The 21,938-nt window shown below is 43.9% G+C and overlaps 1 protein-coding gene across 8 annotated transcripts in view; it reads left to right on the forward strand.

Moving 5' to 3' along the window:
* ANKRD26 (ankyrin repeat domain containing 26) overlaps positions 1-21,938 on the forward strand; it is a 154,984-nt gene that overhangs the window by 23,038 nt on the left and 110,008 nt on the right. For all 8 annotated transcript variants that reach the window (XM_077264993.1, XM_077264995.1, XM_077264997.1 and 5 more), the window contains exons 6-11: positions 3,308-3,462; positions 10,924-10,960; positions 15,891-15,957; positions 17,207-17,255; positions 17,348-17,574; positions 18,748-18,850. In XM_077264993.1, coding sequence (XP_077121108.1) covers positions 3,308-3,462; positions 10,924-10,960; positions 15,891-15,957; positions 17,207-17,255; positions 17,348-17,574; positions 18,748-18,850 — 638 coding nt within the window. The remainder of the gene's footprint in view (positions 1-3,307; positions 3,463-10,923; positions 10,961-15,890; positions 15,958-17,206; positions 17,256-17,347; positions 17,575-18,747; positions 18,851-21,938) is intronic.

Raw genomic sequence — 21,938 nt, forward strand, 5'->3', positions numbered from 1 at the left:
GGCGGACTACCTAAGCCGCCAGGAAATCCATCCTGGCGAGTGGAGCCTGGATCCTCAAACATTCAACATGTTGGTACACAGATGGGGTCATCCAGAAGTCGACCGCTTTGCCTCTCACCAGAACGCAAAAGTCGAAACCTTTTTTTCCTTGAACCCAAGAGGCAATCCCAGGGGGTTGGATGCTTTAACCCAAGATTGGCAATTTCATCTAGCTTATGCTTTTCCGCCAATCCCAATCCTTGCCAAGGTTCTACGGAAGATACGCCTAGAAAGGACTCCAACTATCCTGATAGCTCCATTGTGGCCCAAAAGGAGTTGGTTCAACTTAATTATCCAACTACAAGTGGATGGACCAGTAATGTTGCCGATAAAGCACGATCTTCTTTCTCAGGGTCCCATTCTCCACCCAGACCCTCAGAAGTGGAGCTTGGCGGCCTGGTTGCTGAAACCCAGGTTTTAAGAGCTAAAGGACTATCAATCCCTGTCATAGCTACTCTACAAAAATCGAGAAAACCGGTAACCAACGCCATCTACAATAAGATCTGGAAAAAGTTTTCTTCATTCTGTCTGCCTAACCTTCCAGACCCTCTCAAGCCTAATATACCCATCATATTGTGACTTTTTACAAAAAGGCTTGGAAATAGGTCTCAGGCCCAGTACCCTGAAGGTCCAGGTCTCTGCACTTAGCTCGGTCTTTGATCAAGATTTAGCGAGTCATCGCTGGATTAAAAGGTTTATGACATCAGCTACTAGAATGAATCCTAGAAAACAGATCATAGTTCCCCCATGGGATCTCAATGTAGTTCTCCAAGGTCTGACAGGTCCACCCTTTGAACCACTATCTTCTTGTTCTCCACAAAACCTAGCCTATAAAGCTGTGTTTTTGGTAGCCATTACTTCAGCCAGAAGGATTGGTGAATTACAGGCCTTGTCTACACGAGAACCTTATCTTCTGGTAAGAGATGATTCAATTGTGCTTCGTCTTGATCCGTCCTTTCTTCCGAAGGTTATCTCTGACTTTCATCGTTCTCAAGAGATTTTCCTACCAACCTTTTGCCACAATCCAGCAAACTTGGAAGAAAGAAGATTCAACACCTTGGATGTCCGGCGTATTCTTTTACAGTACTTGGACCACACCAGTACGTTCAGAATTGATCATAACCTATTTGTCCATCTCTCAGGACAAAACAAAGGGAAAAAAGTAGCCAAAAGTACCATCGCTACATGGATCAAGAAAGCTATAACGGAAGCCTACCTCGCTCAAAACAAATTGCCTCCAGTAGGGATCAAAGCCCATTCAACAAGATCTACATCGGTTTCCTGGGCAGAAAGAGCAGGCGCATCTCCGGAGCAGATTTGCAGGGCAGCAACGTGGTCTTCACTCCATACCTTCTCTAAGCATTACAGATTGGATGTATTGTCCAATAAGGACTTAGCCTTCGGCCGTAAAGTACTCCAGGCCGTTGTCCCTCCCTAGTGCCAAATTAGTTGGTATTCCTCCATATGCCGTCGTGGAAGGTGACTAGAGAAAATAGAATTATTCTTACCGTTAATTCGGTTTCTAGGAACCTTCCACAACGGCACTAATTTCCCACCCAATATATATTCCTGGATTAATTCTGGGATTCTAAAGGTAAACCAGTGCTATGGTCTCAGTTGTAAGTCACTGGCAAGTGGGAGGTGGGAGGTCCTTTTAACCTGTGTTTCCTGTTCCCCATTAGGGCAAAGAGACAACCTCCATATGCCGTTGTGGAAGGTTCCTAGAAACCGAATTAACGGTAAGAATAATTCTATTTTTGTGAACCGTAAAGCAAGTTGAAGATTAAATGATCTCTAAAAGGCCTAAAGGTAAAGATTACACATTTCCTTTGTATTTTAAGCAAAAAAATGTATTTTAATCTTTTACATTTTAAAAATTACTAAAAGAAAAATGGTTCAATTCAAAAGTTAGTACCTAGTAGCGCCCCCTTTTGAAAGTATCAAGGCTTGTAAATGCTTTATGTAGCCAGCCAAGAGTCTTTCAATTCTTGTTTGAGAGATTTTCATCCATTCTTCCTTGGAAAATTCTTCCAGTTCTGTTTGATTCCTGGGTCGTCTTTCATGCACTGTTTGAAGTCTAGCCACAGATTTTCAATGATGTTCAGATCAGGGGACTGGGAGGGCCATTATAAAACCGTCAGTTTGCGCCTTTTGAGGTAGTCTGTTGTGGATTTTGACGTGTGCTTAGGATCATTATCCATTTGTAGAAGCCATCTTTTTAACTTGTTTCCATCAAGAATTTGTTGAAATTTCATTGAATCCATTCTTCCCACTGCCCATGAAATGTTCCCCTTGCCATTGTCTGCAACACAACCTCAAAGCATGATTGATCCTCCCCCATGCTTAATGGTTGGCGAGATGTTCTTTTGCTGAAATTCTGTGCCCTTTTTTCTCCACACATACCTTTGATCAAATAGATTGATTTTAACCTAATCAGTCCACAGGACTTGTTTGCAAAATGCCTGAAGCTTGTTTAGATGTTCTTTTGAATACTTCTGATCCTGAACTTTATGGTAAGGATGCCAGAGAGAGGTTTTCTTCTGATGACTGTTCCATATTTGTGCAGGTGTCTCTGGACAGTACAATGATGTCCACAAATCCAGAGTCTGCTAATTTTTTCTGAAGGTCTTTTGCAGTCAAGCTTGAGTTTTGATTTGCCTCTCTAGCAATCCTGCAAGCAGATCTCACTGAAATTTTGCTTGGTCTTCCAGACCTTGACCTCCATTGTTCCTTTAACTGCCATTTTTAATTACATTTCAAACTGAGGAATGGGCAACTTGAAAATGCTTTGCTTTCTTATTATAGCCTTCTGCTTTGTAAGCCTCCACAATTTTTCTTTTCAGAGTGCTAGGCAGCTATTTAGAAGAACCCATGGCTGCTGTTTTTTGGCACAATGTTAGTGTAGGCTGGGTTTTTATAAAGCCAGGAAATTTGCATCTCCTGGCCTTTAATGCTGATGGTGAACAAGCCATAACCCTAACAAATTATGGTTGAAGTTATCTGAGCACACAAATCTCCAAGGGTGCCCAAACATTTGCATCCACTTATTTATTTTTGCTTAAAATGCAAAGGAAATATTTCATCTTTAACTTTAGGTCTTTTAGAGATCATGTCACCTTCAATTTGCTTAACTGTTCACAATAACAGTAATTTTAACCAGAGGTGCCCAAACTTTTACATGCCACTGTGTATAGAGTATATAGTATCTACCGTATACTGTACTGAGGTTTCACTTTTTCTTTCTTTGTCCTCTTTTTCTCTCTTGCAGATGTTCACAGATAATTTTTGAATATGGCTCAAGGACTAAACATAACTCTTCTTACTATGGAGCCAGTAAAAAGAAGGGTACAGCAATGTTTGGCAGTCCTGAGAGAGCAGCAGGTGGTGCATTTACACTGGGCAGTCCGGTTACTGACAAAGAAGGTAATGGCACTTCGTTTAATGGACTCTTTCACTAAAACATATGCACAGCCAGGTGTTTCCAGTCTGTTTAGCAATCCTTGGTGGATGTGGACTGCAGTGTTTTGGTTTATTTATTTAGTTGGTTTGTAAATGCTTTCAAATGATTGCTAATTGGCTGAAGGAGCTGAGAAGACTTCCTATTTCCACCAATAGAGTTGGTGCAAGTCAATTCGCAGGACCTAGTCCAACGACCAGCTCAGTGTTCTCTGGACGGGAGCCCTGGGAAATGCTTATATACCGTATATACTCGAGTATAAGCTGAGATTTTCAGCCCATTTTTTTTAGGCTGAAAGTGCCCCTCTCGGCATATACTCGAGTCATTGTCCCAGGGGGGTCAGCGTGGGAGGGGGAGCGTCGGCTATCACATATTCACCTACTCCTGGCGTGGTCCCTGCATCTCCGATGGTCTCTGGGTTCTGACAGCTTCTTCCAGCATTGAGAGGTCACATGGTACCGCTCATTACAGTAATGATTATGGACGCGACTCCAATCCCATAGGGGTGGAGCTGCATATTCATTACTGTAATAAGCGGTATCGGTGACCGCTCAACGCTGGAAGAAGCGGTCAGCGCCTGGAGAAGACCACCAGGGAAGCTGCCAGTGACCGCGCCGGGAGCAGGTGAGTATAATGGGGAGGGTGAGCAGCATTGCGCGATATTCACCTGTCCTCTTTCCACCGCCGGGCGCCGCTCCGTCTTCCACGTCCTCTGCTGTGACGCTCAGGTCAGAGGGCGCGATGACGTGGTTAGCGCATGCCCTCTGCCTGAACGTCAGTGCAGAAGATGCGGAAGACACAGCGGCGCCCGGCGGTGGAACGAGGACAGGTGAATATTTCAAGTGCTGGGGGCCTGAGCAACGAGAGGTGAGTATGTCATTTTTTTTTTTTTCTAATCGCAGCAACAGCATATGGGGCACATATCTCTATGGAGCATCTTATGGGGCCATAATCAGCATTTGTGCAGCATTATATGGGGCAAATGTCTCTATGGAGCATCTTATGGGGCCCTTATTAACCTTTATGCAGCACTGTATGGGGCAAATGTGTCTATGGAGCATCTTATGGGGCCATTATTAACCTTTGTGCAGCATTATAAGGGGCATAATTTTGTATGAAGCGTCTTATGGGGCCCATCATAAACTGTATGGAGCATTATATGGGGCTCCTGATTCAATATGGATATTCAAAAACACTTAGCCCACTGATGTCTCAATTAATTTTACTTCTATTGGTATCTATTTTTATTTTTTAAATTTACCGGTAGCTGCTGCATTTTCCACCCTAGGCTTATACGCAAGTCATTAAGTTTTCCCAGTTTTTTGTGGCAAAGTTAGGGGTCTCGGCTTATACTCGGGTCGGCTTATGCTCGAGTATATACGGTAATTGGTATTTAAAGTGCATGCATAAAAGTGATATCTTCAAATTTCACATATTGCCTCTAACAAGCTGGCAGGGGAGCTGACCCTAAGGGACCATATAGCCTGAATCGAGCATTCCCTCTCGTGTATTACAATTGTCAATGTGTTCAGATATATGAGCTCTATTAACCCCTTAATGACAGCCAAAACGTCTTTTAACTGACCTGAGATGTAAGAGAATAGTATCCCCATACAGGTGACAATCCAGGAGCTGCCGGCTGTACACTATAGCTGACAACTTGCTGTGTCAGCCACGATCAGTGTTTGCACCATCCAAATCTGTTTAACCCCTTAGATGCTGCTGTCAGTAGTGACTACATCATTATAAATGGTTAACAGAGTGTGGGGGCTTCCTCTTTATCCCAGTTGGTACTCTCAGATCATGATTGTGTGGTCCTGATGTTTGCCATGGCAATACATGACCAAATAGCGGCCTTAGAGTCTGACGGCTGTTGTAACCTGTTCAGAAGTTAGAGGCATTTACCGTATATACTCGAGTATAAGCCGAGATTTTCAGCCCAAATTTTTGGGCTGAAAGTGCCCCTCTCGGCTTATACTCGAGTCACGGTCGGCGGGTGAGGGGGAGAGAGCGCTGAGGCATACTTACCTGCTTCCGGGGCTCCTGGCGCTCCCCCTGCCCGTCCCACGGTCTCCGGGTGCCGCAGCTCTGAGCTCTTCCTCTGTCAGCGGTCACGTGGGACCGCTCATTAGAGAAATGAATAGGCGGCTCCGCCCCTATGGGAGTGGATCCCATAGGGGCGGAGCAGCCTATTCATTTCTCTAATCAGCGGTGCCGGTGACCGCTGACAGAGGAAGAGGCTGCGGCACCGAAGACCAGCTGTCCGGGGGAAGGAGCGGGACGCCGGGAGCAGGTAAGTATTACATATTCACCTGTCCGCGTTCCACATGCCGGGCGCCACTCCATCTTCCCGGCGTCTCTCTGCACTGACTGTACAGGTCAGAGGGCGCGATGACGCATATAGTGTGCGCGCCGCTCTCTGCCTGATCAGTCAGTGCGGAGAGAGAGACGCCGGGACGGGACGCTGAGGAGCTGCAAGCAAGAGAGGTGAGTATGTGTTTTATTATTTTTATTGCAGCAGCAGCAGCAGCAGCAATGGCACAGCTTTATATGGTACATCTATGGGGCAATAATGAACGGTGCAGAGCACTATATGGCACTGCTTTCTATGGTACAGCTATGGGGCAATAATGAACGGTGCAGAGCACTATAAGGCACAGCTATGGGGCAATAATGAACGGTGCAGAGCACTATATGGCACAGCTATGGGGCAATAATGAACGGTGCAGAGCACTATATGGCACAGCTATGGGGCAATAATGAACGGTGAAGAGCACTATATGGCACAGCTTTCTATGGTACATCTATGGGGCAATAATGAACGGTGCAGAGCACTATATGGCACAGCTATGGGGCAATAATGAACGGTGCAGAGCACTATATGGCACAGCTTTCTATGGTACAGCTATGGGGTAATAATGAACGGTGCAGAGCACTATATGGCACAGCTATGGGGCAATAATGAACGGTGCAGAGCACTATATGGCACAGCTATGGGGCAATAATGAACGGTGCAGAGCACTATATGGCACAGCTATGGGGCAATAAGGAACGGTGCAGAGCGCTATATGGCACAGCTATGGGGCAATAATGAACGGTGCACAGCGCTATATGGCACAGCTATGGGGCAATTATGAACGGTGCACAGCGCTATATGGCACAGCTATGGGGCAATAATGAACGGTGCAGAGCACTATATGGCACATCTATGGGACAGTAAGGAACGGTGCAGAGCACTATATGGCACAGCTATGGGGCAATAAGGAACGGTGCAGAGCACTATATGGCACAGCTATGGGGCAATAAGGAACGGTGCAGAGCACTATATGGCACAGCTATGGGGCAGTAAGGAACGGTGCAGAGCACTATATGGCACAGCTATGGGGCAATAAGGAACGGTGCAGAGCACTATATGGCACAGCTATGGGGCAATTATGAACGGTGCAGAGCACTATATGGCACAGCTATGGGGCAGTAAGGAACGGTGCAGAGCACTATATGGCACAGCTATGGGGCAATAAGGAACGGTGCAGAGCACTATATGGCACAGCTATGGGGCAATTATGAACGGTGCAGAGCACTATATGGCACAGCTATGGGGCAATAAGGAACGGTGCAGAGCACTATATGGCACAGCTGTGGGGCAATTATGAACAGTGCAGAGCACTATATGGCACAGCTATGGGGCAATTATGAACGGTGCAGAGCGCTATATAGCACAGCTATGCGGCAATTATGAACGGTGCAGAGCACTATATGGCACAGCTATGGGGCAATTATGAACGGTGCAGAGCACTATATGGCACATCTATGGGACAGTAAGGAACGGTGCAGAGCACTATATGGCACAGCTATGGGGCAATAAGGAACGGTGCAGAGCACTATATGGCACAGCTATGGGGCAATTATGAACAGTGCAGAGCACTATATGGTACAGCTATGGGGCAATAATGAACGGTGCAGAGCACTATAAGGCACAGCTATGGGGCAATAATGAACGGTGCAGAGCACTATATGGCACAGCTTTCTATGGTACAGCTATGGGGCAATAATGAACGGTGCAGAGCACTATATGGCACAGCTATGGGGCAATAATGAATGGTGCAGAGCACTATATGGCACAGCTTTCTATGGCACAGCTATGGGGCAATAATGAACGGTGCAGAGCACTATGGCACAGCTTTGGGGCAATAATGAACGGTGCAGAGCACTATATGGCACAGCTATGGGGCAATAATGAACGGTGCAGAGCACTATATGGCACAGCTATGGGGCAATTATGAACGGTGCAGAGCACTATATGGCACAGCTATGGGGCAATTATGAACGGTGCAGAGCACTATATGGCACAGCTATGGGGCAATAATGAACGGTGCAGAGCACTATATGGTACAGCTATGGGGCAATAATGAACGGTGCAGAGCACTATAAGGCACAGCTATGGGGCAATAATGAACGGTGCAGAGCACTATATGGCACAGCTTTCTATGGTACAGCTATGGGGCAATAATGAACGGTGCAGAGCACTATATGGCACAGCTTTCTATGGTACAGCTATGGAGCAATAATGAACGGTGCAGAGCACTATAAGGCACAGCTATGGGGCAATAATGAACGGTGCAGAGCACTATATGGCACAGCTTTCTATGGTACAGCTATGGGGCAATAATGAACGGTGCAGAGCACTATAAGGCACAGCTATGGGGCAATAATGAACGGTGCAGAGCACTATATGGCACAGCTTTCTATGGTACAGCTGTTGAGCAATAATGAACGGTGCAGAGCACTATATGGCACAGCTATGGGGCCATAATGAACGGTATGGAGCATCTATTTTTATTTTTGAAATTCACCGGTAGCTGCTGCATTTTCCACCCTAGGGTTATACTCGAGTCAATAAGTTTTCCCAGTTTTTTGTGGCAAAATTAGGGGGGGTCGGCTTATACTCGGGTCGGCTTATACTCGAGTATATACGGTAGATGTTAAAAATACACACTTTCATTTCTGTCATGCCACTTTGCATTAATTCCTGTAAAGCACCTGAAGGCTTAATAAACTACCTGACAGCAATTTTCAATATGTCAGGGGGTGCTGTTTTTAAAATGGTGTATCTTTTGGGGGTTTCCCAATATATGAGACCCCCTAAAGTCACTTCAAAGATGGATAAGTCCCTAAAAAATAAATTTGGTACATTTCCTTGCAAAAATGAAAAATTGCTGCTACATTTTTAAACGTCCTAAAATGCTATCAAAATAAAATAGCATTTTACAAATGGTGCCGATGTAAAGCAGACATGAGGGAAATGTTATTTATTAATGTTTTGCTGTGGTATAACCATCTGGATTAAAGGGATAATCATTCAAATTTTTAAACATTTTTCTCAAATTTTTGATATTTTTGATAAATAAACACAAAACATATTAACCTAAATTTACCATTATCATAACGTATAATGTGTCACGAAAAAACAATCACAAAATCACTGGGATTTGTTGAAGCGTTGCAGAGTTACCACATAAAATGACACTGGTCAAATTTCAAAAATTTGGCTCTGTCACTAAGGGGTTAATAAAGCGAGTGCTGTTGTTTATGTATTCAATTTCATTCTGCTCTCAAACTCAATCACTAGCACCTTTGCCCATATCACTTACTCCCTAGATCATAGCACATGCTTATAATGCCCCAATATCTTGAGCAGTTCTGACTTTCATGTAACCTATGATCCTTGGAGTCTATTCTAATCCTTCTAACATAGACATAACATTATGTGCATTGATAAGGGAACCTGTCACCCCCAAAATCGAAGATGAGCGAAGCCCACCAGCATCAGGGGCTTATCTACAGCATTCTGTAATGCTGTACATAAGCCCCCGATGTATCCTGAAAGATGAGAAATAGAGGTTAGATTATACTCACCCAGGGGCAGTCCCGCTGCGGTCCGGTCCGGGGTCTCCCATCTTCTTACGATGACGTCCTCTTCTTGTAGTCACGCTGTGGCTCCGGCGCAGGCATACTTTGCCTGCCCTGTTGAGGGTAGAGCAAAGTACTGCAGTGTGCAGGCGCCGGAAAAGGTCAGAGGCCCGGCGCCTGCGCACTGCAGTACTTTGCTCTGCCCTCAACAAAGTACGCCGGAGCCGCAGCGTGACTACAAGAAGAGGACGTCATCGTAAGAAGATGGGAGACCCCATACCGGACCGTGACACCCATCGGATCGGACCGCCCCCCCCCCCCCCCAGGTGAGTATAATCTAACCTCTCTTTCTCATCTTTCAGGATACATCGGGGGCTTATCTACAGCATTCCAGAATGCTGTAGATAAGCCCCTGATGCTGGTGGGCTTAGCTCACCTTCGATTTTGGGGGTGACAGGATCCCTTGAAGTATACATTGATGGAAGCAGGACGCTGAAGGTGCTGCAAAGTGACTTTGTCTTGCAAATGTGCTGAGATTTGGATTTGGGAGATTATAGTGAGCGCATTAGCTATTACTCGACTCCTGATTGAAAGTAAGCTGTTGCCGGCAGTTATTTTCCCCCTCTGGTTGCCTACTCCTTATGGACATAAAATGCAGTAAATGTGTCTATAATCTTAGTTTGCTTTTTATTATGTTTTGATCATGTGGAATAGTGTAATCTATTTCTTAGCATTATAATGGCTAATAGAAAGGCTAATATTTCCTAATATACTAATACTACTGTATACAAAGCTATTACTGGCACAAAATACAGTAATCGTAAGTGACTGGTGGTCAAGTAGTAGAGAGGGTGTGCATGTTATATCACATAGTGCCATTAGAAAAAAAAGCAGGTTCCTGCAGTGTGAACAGCCGATTACTGATCGTTGGAGATGTAGGAGTCGCGTGGCATCTAACTTACCACTAGGAAGATTTAAAAGGAACGAACCTGTCGCCAGAAAAAATGCTACTAACCTGCATATATGGTGTTAATAGCGTTATTAACCTACCCTTATTGGAATGCTGAGGGGAGAAATTTAACTTTAGTCACACCAGCAGCGGCAGCTGTAATTGCACCCCCATCACTGACAGACGCTGGCTCTGCATTGTAGTTGGCTGTCAGTCAGGGCCGGAGACGCGAATACAGAGTGGCGGCTGTAAACTCAGAATGGTGACTGAACCGGCTCCGTTCCCAGGACTTAATCCAGAAAGGGGCGAATTAAGTTAAATTTCTCCCAGCAGCGCTCTGCTAAATGCTGGCGCCGGGCAGGTTAATAACACTATTAACCTGCGTATTAACCCCATATCTGCAGGTTAATAATGTTTTTTCTGGTGATGGGTTCCCTTTAACTTGAAAAAGATGTTCAAGCATATAGTGGTTTCTTTTTATTCAGTACTTAAGTAATTTGAGAATACTTTTTTCATTTTATCCAAAGCAGTATTTATCTTGATTACCTGAATTTCCCTTTTTTATCAGGAGCTGATGATGCTTCTCAAGGTGAATCTGAATCCAGGTAAGCATCTTTTTTACCCTTTTTTTGTTTGTTTGTTTGTTTTCTTTTAAAGTTACCAGTAGGGAGCCATTCTAACAAAAGTAGTAAGTGAAAAAAAAAAAAAAAAAAAGAATCTACAGTTCTGACAAAAATTTAAGAGACCACTTGAAAGTGTTCAGTTTGTCTAATTTTTCTTTTTATAGGTATATTTTTGAGTAAAATGTTCTTTTATTCTATAAACTACTGACAACATGTCTCCTGAATTTCCAAGCAATAAATTTTGGGGTTTTTTTTCTGAAAAGGAGAAATGGTCAAAATTAAAAAAAAAAATAGAAATAAATAAATAGTGCTTTCAGACCTCAAATAATGCAAAGAAAACAAGTTAATAATCATTTAGAAGTAACAATACTAATGTTTTAACTCAGGAAGAGTTCAGAAATCAATATTTTGTGGAATAACCATGATTTTTAATCACAACTTTCATGCGTCTTGGCATGCTTTCCACCAGTCTTTCACACTGCTCCTGGCACAAAAATGTAAGCGGTTCTTCTTTGTTTGATGGCTTGTGACTATCCATCATCCTCTTGATTACATTCCAGAGGGTTTCAATGGGGCTCAGGTCTGGAGATTGGGCTGCCCATGACAGGGTTTTGATGTGGTGGTCTCTTAATTTTTGCCAGAGCTGTATATTCACCAGTTTAATTCGTCCATGGCTTCACCTTTGCTGGCTCAATAAATTTTTCACCGGACCAGAAATTATCGTCATGATCACCAATGACCTGATTAGTGAGGCCACTGATTACCTGGAGGGTCAGGTGACTGGCGTTCAGGATGTTATTGCTTCAAGCTTAACTGTTGGTTTAATTTTTATTCGATAATAATGTAGAGCAAGACATTTTAGTATTCTTTCAAATATACCTTATAATTGAAATCCGAAAGAAAATATTTCAAAAACCTTCTAGATGTCCCCGTATGATGTTTCTGAAGCAAATCCATATTCAGCTCCACAGCTACTGAATACGGCTGTCTAAGGATGGGGAGGTGCTTACACAGCATGTGCGCTCCTGGCTGGATACCATGCATTGTATGCCAGTGCATGCAGGTTACCTCAGTCACACAGTGCACGAGCTCTGTTAGCTGTTGTTGTCAGCACACAGCTCCTCTGCCTGTCAGCTGATTGACCTGTGTACTCAGTGACATCGGCACTTCTCAGTGTATAGCACAGACACATCTGGCAATCAGCCGACAGAGCAGAAGGAGCTCAGTAACATCAGTACTTACCCTTCAGTGTTTAACACACTGCGCCTTCTGCCTTATTAGCTGGTTCCTGTGTCCTCAGTGACATCAGCACTTCTCAGTGTATAGTACAGACATATGGCAATCACCCGACGGCAGAATAATAATAATAATCTCTCTATTTATATAGCACCAACATATTCCACAGCACTTTACAGACATTATCATCACTGTCCCCGATGGGGCTCACAATCTAAATTCCCTATAAGTATGTGGGAGGAAACCGGAGAACCCGGAGGAAACCCTCGCAAACATGGGGCACTTCCCACAGTAACATCAGCACTTCCCCTCAGTGTTTACCACACTGCTCCTTCTGCCCTGTTAGCTGGTTCCTCTGTGCTCAGTGACATCGGCACTTCTTAGTGTTATTGATTGTTCACAGGCAACACCGGAGCGAACAAGCTGACAGAATAACACTGAAAAGTGGTGATATCATTGAGCACACAAGAATCAGCTGACAGGCAGAAGAGTAGTGTGCCAACAACCAAAATTTGACAGAGCGCGTTTACTTTGCCAATGCATTATCATGGGTAGCATTGGATCCATCTAGGAACGCACACGCTGTGTGCCCTCATCCTTAGAAAGCCATATTCAGTATCTATGGAGCTGAATATGGATTTGCTTCATAAACATAGGGGTACATCTAGAAGGTTTTCTTTCAGGTTTCATTTATAATGTATAGGTGGCAACTATGGTTTGTTTTATTCTTTCATCAAACCATGTTTAACCAAGTATGCATTTATCTGTAACTGTTGGCAGAGCACTTGTTTGGTCAACATGTGTATCTCTTGAAACTCCATTGTAAACATGAATGCTTTGCTAAGCATCGCGTTCATGTATTTCTAATAAAAGTAGGGAGGTAAAGCTGCTTTCAGACACCTTTAGCAGAAGATCATGCACTTGGGTGCAAACCAGCATAGCTCTGAATTCACCTGCCCCTCGGGATGACAGTCAAGGAGGAATGGGCATGCAGTCAGGACACCATTACTGTTCATCACACCAGCGCTGCCCAAATGACTCCTTACAGATAGTGGTTCCAATTGTAACTGCTTTGTATCCATTTGAAGCCCAGGTTGTACTTATACTTCCTACGTTTGTCCTCACAAATTGACATTACTTACTTCCACTGTACTTATACTTTACAGACAGGTGTTGTTACTGAAGATTACTGACTTCTATTGTGCTGTACAGTAACATATCCGCTATGTAGCCAAGTGTAGTTACAGAAGTTTACTGACTTCTATTGTAATTTACAGTAACATAACCATTATATAGACAAGTGTATTTACACAAGATTAGTGACTTTTACAGTAGCATATCTGCTATACAGACAGGTGTAGTTACAGAAGATTACTGACTTCTCCTGTACTTTACAGTAACATACCAGCTATACAGGCAGGTGTAGTTACAGAAGATTACTGACTTCTGCTGTACTTTACAGTAACATACCAGCTATACAGGCAGGTGTAGTTACAGAAGATTACTGACTTCTGCTGTACTTTACAGTAACATACCAGCTATACAGGCAGGTGTAATTACAGAAGATTACTGAATTCTGCTGTACTTTACAATAACATTCCAGCTATACAGACAGGTGTAGTTACAGAAGATTACTGACTTCTGCTGTACTTTACAATAACATTCCAGCTATACAGGCAGGTGTAGTTACAGAAGATTACTGACTTCTGCTGTACTTTACAGTAACATACCAGCTATACAGGCAGGTGTAATTACAGAAGATTACTGAATTCTGATGTACTTTACAATAACATTCCAGCTATACAGACAGGTGTAGTTACAGAAGATTACTGACTTCTGCTGTACTTTACAATAACATTCCAGCTATACAGACAGGTGTAATTACAGAAGATTACTGACTTCTGCTGTACTTTATAGTAACATTCCAGCTATACAGACAGGTGTAGTTACAGAAGATTACTGACTTCTCCTGTACTTTACAGTAACATTCCAGCTATACAGGCAGGTGTAGTTACAGAAGTTCACTGACTTCTGCTGTACTTTATAATAACATTCCAGCTATACAGACAGGTGTAGTTACAGAAGATTACTGACTTCTGCTGTACTTTACAGTAACATACCAGCTATACAGGCAGGTGTCGTTACAGAAGATTACTGACTTCTCCTGTACTTTACAGTAACATTCCAGCTATACAGACAGGTGTAGTTACAGAAGATTAGTGACTTCTGCTGTACTTTACAGTAACATACCAGCTACAGTATATAGGCAGGTGTAATTACAGAAGATCACTGACTTCTGCTGTACTTGACAATAACATTCCAGATATACAGACATGTGTAATTACAGAAGATTACTGACTTCTCCTGTACTTTACAGTAACATTTCAGTTATACAGGCAGGTGTAGTTACATAAGATTACTGACTTCTGCTGTACTTTATAATAACATTCCAGCTATACAGACAGGTGTAGTTACAGAAGATTACTGACTTCTGCTGTACTTTATAATAACATTCCAGTTATACAGACAGGTGTAGTTACAGAAGATTACTGACTTCTGCTGTACTTTATAATAACATTCCAGTTATACAGACAGGTGTAGTTACAGAAGATCACTGACTTCTGCTGTACTTTATAATAACATTCCAGTTATACAGACAGGTGTAGCTACAGAAGATTACTGACTTCTCCTGTACTTTACCGTAACATTCCAGTTATACAGGCAGGTGTAGTTACAGAAGATTACTGACTTCTGCTGTACTTTATAATAACATTCCAGCTATACAGACAGGTGTAGTTACAGAAGATTACTGACTTCTGCTGTACTTTATAATAACATTCCAGCTATACAGGCAGGTGTAGTTACAGAAGATTACTGACTTCTGCTGTACTTTATAATAACATTCCAGCTATACAGACATGTGTAATTACAAAAGATTACTGACTTCTGCTGTACTTTATAATAACATTCCAGCTATACAGGCAGGTGTAGTTACAGAAGATTACTGAATTGTGCTGTACCTTACAGTAACATTCCAGCTATACAGACAGGTGTAGTTACAGAAGATTACTGACTTCTGCTGTACTTTATAATAACATTCCAGCTATACAGACAGGTGTAGTTACAGAAGATTACTGACTTCTGCTGTACTTTACAATAACATTCCAGCTATACAGACAGGTGTAGTTACAGAAGATTACTGACTTCTGCTGTACTTTATAATAACATTCCAGCTATACAGACAGGTGTAGTTACAGAAGATTACTGACTTCTGCTGTACTTTATAATAACATTCCAGCTATACAGACAGGTGTAGTTACAGAAGATTACTGACTTCTGCTGTACTTTCTAATAACATTCCAGCTATACAGACAGGTGTAGTTACAGAAGATTACTGAATTGTGCTGTACCTTACAGTAACATTCCAGCTATACAGACAGGTGTAGTTATAGAGGTTTGCTGACATAGACAGGTGTAATCGCAGAATTGTGCATATCTACAATATGAAAAATTATTTTCTTTCATATAGAGAAAGGTCAGAGTACCGGGAATTCTGCATTAAAATATAATGGATGTAGTTTATTCTTTTAAGTAAAAAAAAAAAAAGTCTGAACTGTCAATTTCCATTGTAAATATACTTCATATGTTTATAGCCTGATGTTTTTCTTTTTGTTAGCCGTGCCTCTGAAGATGCTGATTCCTGGCCATCATCTGATGAAGATGACTTAGATTTTAGCCCAAAGGTATTACTTGCTTTATTGAGGCTTTAACAACAGAACTACCATATTTTTCGGACTATAAGATGCACAAAAGTTTTAGACAAGGAAAATAGGAAAACAATTTTGAGGTAAAAACTTGATAAAATGTTTGATAACATGTCTGCTGACATGGTTATGGGGGAGATCTGCTAATGCACTGTTATTGGGGTGGTCTGCTGACACTGTTATGGCAGACATCTGCTGCTGGAGGGTACAGATTGTGCAACACTCTTGTATGGGGACAGCAGTTTTTCACAATCTGTGTGGCTCTGCAGCTGTTGACACTGCGACTCCCAGCCTGTTCAAGCATGGTGGGAGTTGTAGTTTTGCAACGACTGCTGGGCCATGTTGACAGGTGGCCCTGTAGTGTAATTTACGTAGGTTAAAGAGAACCTGTCCTCCCGATTTAACCTGTTAAATGTATGGCCGTAATGACCCTGTTACACTGTATTTAGTGGTTACATAGAGTGAAAAAATCCATATCCCAGTTCTTGTTTAATTCACTTTAGCAACTTTGGTGCAATAGCCTCTTCGTGCATCGGGGCACGACTGTGGGTATGGTCTTCGGCAATGCCGTGGCCCCTTCAAAGTTGTATGAGCCTTCTTTTTTAAATATCATGCTAAAGCCACTCTAGCGCACATTCATGTCCTGGCGTTCTCCAACAAAATGGAGCTGGGTGTGGCTCACCCTCTGGTCGTCTCCAGTAAAATGGCACGGTGGCTGTGCATGCTCCACCATCGGGGCCATTTTCCTTGAGAACATCTGAGGAGGAGCCCTGCTTCTACCTCCTGTGATACCGCCTCACCAGCCTACCCACAGCGAGCTAGGTAAGCTACATTCGGTTTAAAAGACGCACCCGCATTTTCTTCTCAACTTTTCATAGTCCGAAAAATACGATCAGTACTACTCACATGTCATGGCTCCTAGTTTCTTTTTTATCTGCTTCCTGTAGTCTGTTTACATTGTGCTAATAATTTTGCTATTTATTGAATAGATTGAATAGACATGTAGTCCATTTTCGAAAATGATGATCTCTAGATTTGGTGGAGTTTGGGTTGCAGGTGGCTAATTTAATGGGTGAGCTGTAGACAAAGAGTATGATAAGGCAATACCTAGACATATTGATCATGGGTTAGGCTAGAATCTGTTTTATTTCAAGAAGTCTTGCTCACACATTTTCACACATTTAATATATTTAATCAATTTCTTCTTCTGGTTTATTGTCGTATGCAGAAGACTTCCAAGCCAAGTTTGACGCAACTCCTGCATACTAAAAAGAACAGTAAGTTTATTAGCAGAACATTCGGCTCATGAAGTGATTGGACTTCTGATGTGTAGTTCACAACTGACTTGTGTTTGTTTCTTTTGATGTAGTTATTGAAAAGGGTAGTTTTACTTCAGTACAGCCTACAGGCTTTACTCTGGAGAGTAAATCATATAGTGAAGAAGACTCTGTTCATAATAGTGAAGATGAAGGTGCAAACATTCAGTCCCCTCCTAAGCCTTTCCCCCAGACCCGCTTCCTTCCTGTATGCATTAATCCTGGCTCTCATGCAAAACCTTCCCAGCTGACTTCTGACTCTCTCCTCGGAGTACATAAGGTAAAATGTTTATTAACTACTTACTGCTTTTTATTAATTTAATTTTGTTTTTTTTCTCTCTGCCTGCTTGTGGACTTTTGAAAATCATAAGGGAAAGGCAAATTAGAGAATCAAGGCAGGAAAAAGTCCAACTCCAAGGGCAGTAATGACTGTGCAGAAGAACAAAATGAAAATGAACAGAACCAGAAAGTGGATGAAGAGTGTGAGGATGAAGAGATTCAGAACGATGAAGATGATGATGATGATGATGAAGATGAATCTAAAGACTGTGAGGAGGTAGAAGACTGTGAAGATGATGAGGAGGAGGAAGCGCATGAAGATAGGGAAGATGGTGACGTGTCTGATAGTCATGAAGACAGTTTAGAAAAAGAAGATGATAAAAGTACTGGTGAAAATAGTGAAATCTGTATAAAAGACTGTGGTAGTAAAGTCAATCATGTTCCAGAAGGTGTGGGAGGTACATCTGAATGTGGCAATAATATTGAGTCTGATCATGCAGAAGTGATAGAAAATAAGCTACAAAGCGATTCCAAAAATGCTCTTCCCAATGACTACGCAAAAAATTCTGATCAGGATACTAAAGATCCTCATGTTTGTTCAGAGGTTCCAGTGTCACTCATATTTGGGTTACCTGAACATGATGAAATTGGAACTCCCCCAATGGAAAGTGAAGTGACCCAGTTAAAAAACAGCTTTAAATCACATGTACAAACCGATAAACAGGTTACTTCTACCAGTAGGAGAGAAGAATGTAACAAGAAAACAAGCAAATGTACCCAGCCATTCATTGCTGTAGATCATATGATGGACAGGGAAGATGGCCACACACAAAATAGCGTGTCTCAATATCCCTGTGAAGACACTGAACAGTTAGATTCCAGTATGAAAGATATCAATACAGCAGGTGTCGATGGCAAACTTACTAGGGTATTGCGAAAGCATGTGAGTACACCTCTGTGGCCTACTAGAGAATTAGTGTGTGCTTTCCTTTCAGTAGGTTGTAGATGTTATTTTTCCCTAGTACACGTGCTATTTGTGCTACTCTTCTTTCCAAAATTGTTTGTCGTTTATTAAAAATATGAGATTTAGTTATTAAATTTTTCATCTGAATATTCTGGCATGCACGTGTTCAGCTTGTAAGACTTTCATTATAAACCGCTCGCTCTTTTTTAGGATGATTCTTTTTCTGGTGATGAAAGTGCTAAACAATCGATTAGGACAGATGGTACACAGCCAGAAAAGGTCCAAGGTAGTGGAGAAGGTGTTGGCAGAAAAGGTTTGTATATGTGTACTGTGATCAGAATATATAAAACTCATTCTGCAGACAAGCTACCATAGAGGCAACTTTGTGTGACTTTGTGTAGCCTATACTGACTATTAGCTTAATCATGCTTAGGTTCGTGTCCCACTTGCAACTGCAGTACGAGAAACTCGCGCCTCAATACCCGGCACTGCCGCCGGCGGTTCAGACCGGAGCGTTCAGCTGCATAGAAATACATGCAGCCACACACTCCGATCCCAAGTGCCGGCGGCAGTGCCAGGTATTGTGGCGAGAGACTCACTCAAGTTTCTTGCATTGCAGTTGCAAATGAGACACCGGCCTTAGGAGGAGAGTGGAGTTCTGACACTATCTTTTATATTAAAGTGTCTAATGATCCTGTGCAAAGGTCATTGCGAAGGGATGGGGCAGCAAAATCAGGTGTGACCTTGTCATTTGTGAGTAGTGGATCCTGTATTATCAGATGTCAATAGAGGTGTTACCAGTCCTTGTAATACTGCCTCTGATGTTAAGGAGCCTGTTGTAAACTCTTTGTTTCGGAAGTTTGGGTCTAAAATAGTCTCAATGGCTAATATGAAAATTGCAAGATTATGAATTTGTGAAAAAAGAGTAGCGCTAACAGGTTTTGTTTTTTTTTAGAAATACATGTAACACAAAAACTGCATTTAAACAATTAGGTAATTAATTTATCGCTTCATTGGGGGACACAGGTAACCATGGGTGTATGCTGCTGTTGCTAGGAGACTGACACTAGACAAAAATGGAAAATAGCTCACCCTCAGCAGTATAAACACACCGACAGGCACAAAGCACCCCAGTTTTAGCTTAGTGTCAGTAGGAGGCGGACCTGGATCTGATCCCAGATCCACATTTTCTCTTTCGGGTTACCTGTTGTGTTTTATTAATGTTTACTCTGTCGCCTCATTGGGGGACACAGGACCATGTGTGTTATGCTGCTGTCCACTAGGAGGCGACACTATGCATAATCTGAAAAAGATTAACTGTGGCTCCTCCTGTACAGTATACACCCCTGGACGGCATCAGCCTTCTCCAGTTTTTGCTTAGTGTCGCAAAGGAGGCACACCTAAAGATTTTTACTCCGTTTTCCGACGGGATTACAGATGAAGGAAAGAGGGTCTCCTGTGAGACTCCCGGCATGGCTCCTTCCTCGGCCCCCTATTATGGGGTGCCCAGTTGAAGTTGAGATGGCTATCCCCCATGCTGCTCCTTCCCCAGCCCCTCGGGTGCTGGTTCGAAGTCGAGACCCCCCCTCCTTCCCCAATTCCTTTTGGTTTCTGGGTTGAGGTCGAGGCGAGGATAAAGGCCCCTGAAGGTGACAAGCACCCTCCCTATCCCCCTCTGGGGGTATTAGGTTGAGACACCTCAGGTAGGGCCTGTACAGGCAGCATCCTACAGCTCCCAGCAATGGGCCAGCACACTGCGCCTGCATCCAGGGACCCCAGCCCAGCTGCGGGCTCCTGTTGGGGCCGGGGGGAGTGCAGGCAGGCATGGCACATACAGACACAGGGCTCCCTGCGTCCCTGTCTCTGCGGCAGCACCAGCTCTATACTGCCTCAGGGGGACCCCTCACAGGGCTCCCCTCTTGCTTACAGCCCCACCGCTATCCTGCCTTTAAATCCGGAGGGGTCCGGTTCAGATCCGACCCCCTCCCGGACTTTCGCGCCGGCCTGGAGCCCTTCTGGGCCTCAGGCATCTACTTTAGGCCCCGGCTTCGGCCTAGCTGAAGCCACAGCCTCCTCTCCACCCCCCGGCCCGCCCCCCGGATGACAAATATGACACTCTACCGTGTCATACAGGGGGCGGATCGAGACAGAAAGGGCGCGTTTTTACACAGCCTTGCCGCCTTTTTTACAGCTCTCCGCCCCCTTCTCCTCCTCTCCTCTCTGTCTCTGCAGCCATTTTCGGCTGCAGATTAACCCTGCATCTCCCGGTCTGCAGGACCAGGCAGCCAGTCTCCGAGGGGCACAGGACTGTGGATCTTCGGCGCTGGACCTAGGGGCACACTGGTGGGGTAAGATCACAACGGGGTTCTTTTTACTCAGCTGTGAATCCATATTACCTATAAGGCTCCCCTGTAGGTTCTCTACCCCTGTAAGGTCCATCTGCTGGCAGCACCTCTGCACTTTGTGCACTATGCAGGGCTCAAGGTCCAAGAGAACCAGGCAGAACTGCTATTATGCATTCTGCACAGCCTGCGGGACCGCTCTCCCCAGTAGTAGCACGTACCCGCATTGTCAGAACTGTATACAAGCCTCAAGAAGCCCCTGCCAATGCCTCGGTGTCTAATGCCACGCCGGAATGGGCCACTCAGATATCGCAATCTATGACGCAGTCTATAGATAACCTAACTTCCACATTGCTTCAGGCTCTGCAGGGTCATGCCCCGGCTATGACCGTTACCCAGCAAAGGGAGAGCTTGACTCAGGAACAAGATGACCCTGGCACATCCACGTCTAGGTCAGGACACAAGCGGATCCATAGATCTAGTCCCTCTGCGTCATCCCATAGCACACGGTCATCCCCCTCTAGGGAGAGACACCGTAGCTCCAGGTCATCTAGACCGTCCCATTCCAGGGACAGACAATGCAGATCTCCGCAATCCCCAACCAGAGAAGGCCTCCTCCCCAGCTCACCCAGCAGGGGACGCCTCAGTGATACACAGGATTCAGAAGGCATCTGCGACTCTGACAGAGAAACGGAGGGGTCCCTGATCCCAATCCCTCCTAGCAATACAGCGCTAGCTGAGGACATAATATCGTCCATCCATCGGGTGCTGGACATTTCTGATCCGCCACCAGAGGCCCCAGAACATAAGATTTCCTTTGAAGGACCTCTGAAGCCGCCTAAGGTTTTCTCTAACCACCCAGAGTTTAAGGCGATCCTTAAAAAACAGCTCTCACAGCCTGAGAAAAAATTCGCTAATCGCAAATATCTGGAGGCGAGGTACCCCTTCCCACAGAAGGACACCAAGGAATGGACAGATCCACCTGAAGTGGATCCCCCAGTCTCCAGGCTAGCAGCACAGACCCTCCTTTCACTGCCAGATAGCTCAACCCTCAGGGAC

The sequence above is a fragment of the Ranitomeya variabilis genome, chromosome 5 (genome assembly GCF_051348905.1).
Source record: "Ranitomeya variabilis isolate aRanVar5 chromosome 5, aRanVar5.hap1, whole genome shotgun sequence".
NCBI classification, from domain to species: Eukaryota; Metazoa; Chordata; class Amphibia; order Anura; family Dendrobatidae; genus Ranitomeya; species Ranitomeya variabilis.